This window comes from Salvia splendens, chromosome 15 (assembly GCF_004379255.2).
Source record: "Salvia splendens isolate huo1 chromosome 15, SspV2, whole genome shotgun sequence".
Classification (NCBI taxonomy): Eukaryota; Viridiplantae; Streptophyta; class Magnoliopsida; order Lamiales; family Lamiaceae; genus Salvia; species Salvia splendens.
The window spans coordinates 18,169,658-18,172,260 of record NC_056046.1 but is presented as its reverse complement, the minus strand read 5'-3'; the positions used below and the strand labels follow the sequence as shown (position 1 = coordinate 18,172,260).

General features: G+C 32.7%; 1 protein-coding gene across 1 annotated transcript; it reads left to right on the top strand.

Annotated features, from left to right (window-relative positions):
- The first annotated feature begins 453 nt into the window (after nucleotides 1-453).
- Nucleotides 454-1,431, top strand: LOC121767806 (germin-like protein subfamily 1 member 11). The gene is made up of 2 exons (XM_042164137.1): nucleotides 454-623; nucleotides 724-1,431. Exons 1-2 carry the CDS (start codon nucleotides 494-496, stop codon nucleotides 1,296-1,298), a joined length of 705 nt encoding a protein of 234 aa, XP_042020071.1. The 5' UTR covers nucleotides 454-493; the 3' UTR covers nucleotides 1,299-1,431.
- Nucleotides 1,432-2,603: the final 1,172 nt, after the last annotated feature.

The following is a 2,603-nucleotide window of genomic DNA, read 5'->3' as shown; positions in this document are numbered from 1 at the left end:
AAAATAACACTACATAAAATTTGATGGCGAAATCCAAATGTTTCATATTTATTGAGACGGCGGGGGTATTAGAGAATGATGACAGGTGAAAGATAGTCCCCCGTCCCATATAAATAGTCTTCTTTTTCTATATTGGTCCTACCCTTAAAAATGGTCCACTATTTTTGCAAACTTTATTCATTAATTATACTAATATGTAGGAGACAAAATAAAAATTTGCTACGCATGATAGAATATAGCATATCAATAGAGAAAGAATTTAAAACGTACTTGATTTCATATATATGTTCAAAGTGGTAATCTCAATTATGGAACACAATCGTGTAAATACCAAACTCACCAATAAAAGCCGCGAATAATAATTGAGACGGCTTTGTTGGACTGGAAAACGCTATTCATTAATTTCTGTCTAAAATTTAACTATAAATACAAGTGTTGAGATATCTTAGTAGTACTTCACAACATCTACCAAAAGAAATCAGTAAGTTATAAGATGAATTCATCGGGAGTTCAGGTTTTGTTATTTTTTGCCATTCTTACTATTGCTTCATTGTCTGTGGAAGCATACGACCCTGCCCCATTGCAAGATTTCTGCATTGCAGTAAATGATACAGAAGCTGCAGGTAATCAATTGTGTTTATTTGAGTAATATATACATATATAGGGATGTAATCAAATGCAAACTCTAAATATATGTGTATGTTGTGCCGATGCTGCATGCAGTATTTGTGAATGGAAAGATATGCAAGGACCCGAAAAGCGTGACAGCAGACGACTTCTACTACGCGGGAGGGCTGAACGAGTCGCGACAAGTGACAAATCCACTCGGGTCGAAAATTACGTTGGTTTACGATGAGATTCTATCAGGTCTCAACACACAGGGAGTGGCCATTGCCCGTCTTGACTTTGATCTCGAAGGCCTCAATCCGCCCCACCTACATCCACGTGGAGCTGAAATATTCCTTGTGTTAGAAGGCACTCTTTACGCGGGACTCATCAACTCAAACCCGGCTGATCCCAACGGAAAGAACCCATTCTTCGCCAAGATCTTGAATGCGGGAGACATCTTCGTGTTCCCTCGGGGTATGATTCATTTCCAGTATAACATTGGGAAAACCAAAGCAGTTGCGATTGCTGCTTTCAATAGCCAAAATCCAGGAGTCATGACTATTGCTAAATCCATCTTCGGATCTGAGCCGTCCGTTCCTCCTCATATTCTTGCTAAAGCATTCCAACTTGATGATGATAAACTTGTTGAGCATCTACAATCACTTACTTGGACTGGAAACGTCAATTAGTTTTTAAGTATTTTCTATGTATCAATAATTAAATATGAGCTTCACTTGTGTGCTCAAATCTAATAAAAATTTTGTAATAAGTCCAATTTAATTGCCCCATAATATTAATTTCCCTATTGTGTTTTGCTTTAAATTTTATTTATTTGATTTTAGAAATATATTTGTTTTCAATACTTGTCATATAAAATTCAATAGCCTAATGGTTAAGTTAAAAAAATTGATAGCCTAATGGTTAAGTTAAAAAATTCGATAGCCTAGTGTTTCAACTTTCAACCCTCAAGTTGAACAATTTTTTTATTCGTTCTTTCCTTATTTTATCAATCACTACTGCATCTTATCAATAAAATAAACCCTAAATTGCTTCATGAAATCTAAACTTTTACTAGTTAACATAAATCATTTTATTATATTTAATTTCTTAGGGAAATGGAATTTTTTACATTATATCGTAAGATACTTAGGCTTTTTGTGATCCATATAATAGACATGTAAAATATTTATGAGATCTGAATATTTACTAAATTACTCATGTTTCCTTTTCTGAACAAAAATTTATGTGCATTCTATAAAAATGTGCAAGTTTAATTAGTTCAACTTTTTGAATATGGGGAAAAATTGATAAAAAAAACCTCGAATGGTATGTTCCATTTTGTAGTAAAAGGTGCAAACCCAAAGATCAAATCCGTCGTTCAGTTTACACTTGAAAATATACGTTATCAATTACGTTATCAAATATGTAGTAAAAGGTGCAAACCCAAATATCAAATGTGAATATCTTATTCTTATCGCATTTCTTTGACGAATTTTTCTATTTAAAATTTAGCTTTCAGTGTTATCAATAATCTAGTTATAATGACCAACATACGCTAATGCTACTTGAATAACGGAGCGAATCTCCTACTCTGACAATGATGCTCCATTTATAATCCACACTCACAACAAAATAAAATTATCTCACCATCACTTACATCTTTATAAGATTATTTTATTTTGTTGTGAGTGTTGGAGTAGGAATGGAGCACCACTGTTGGAGTAGGCTTGAATAATAACATTCCTACTATATTTCTTAAATTAGAAACTCTTTACTTTTTAGTCCATTTCTTATAAATACAAGCCTTTCATTTTAGGAAATGGATTCCACAATCCACTAATACTAATTGCACTACATTTTTTCTTCTTTCTCTTACTTTATTCAATTTTTCTGTTCATCTCTCTTACTTTATCAATTTTGCTTTGAAATCTGTGTCACTTCAAAAATTCTTATTTTTAAGAAACAGGGGAAATACTATTTTATTACAAAAATTC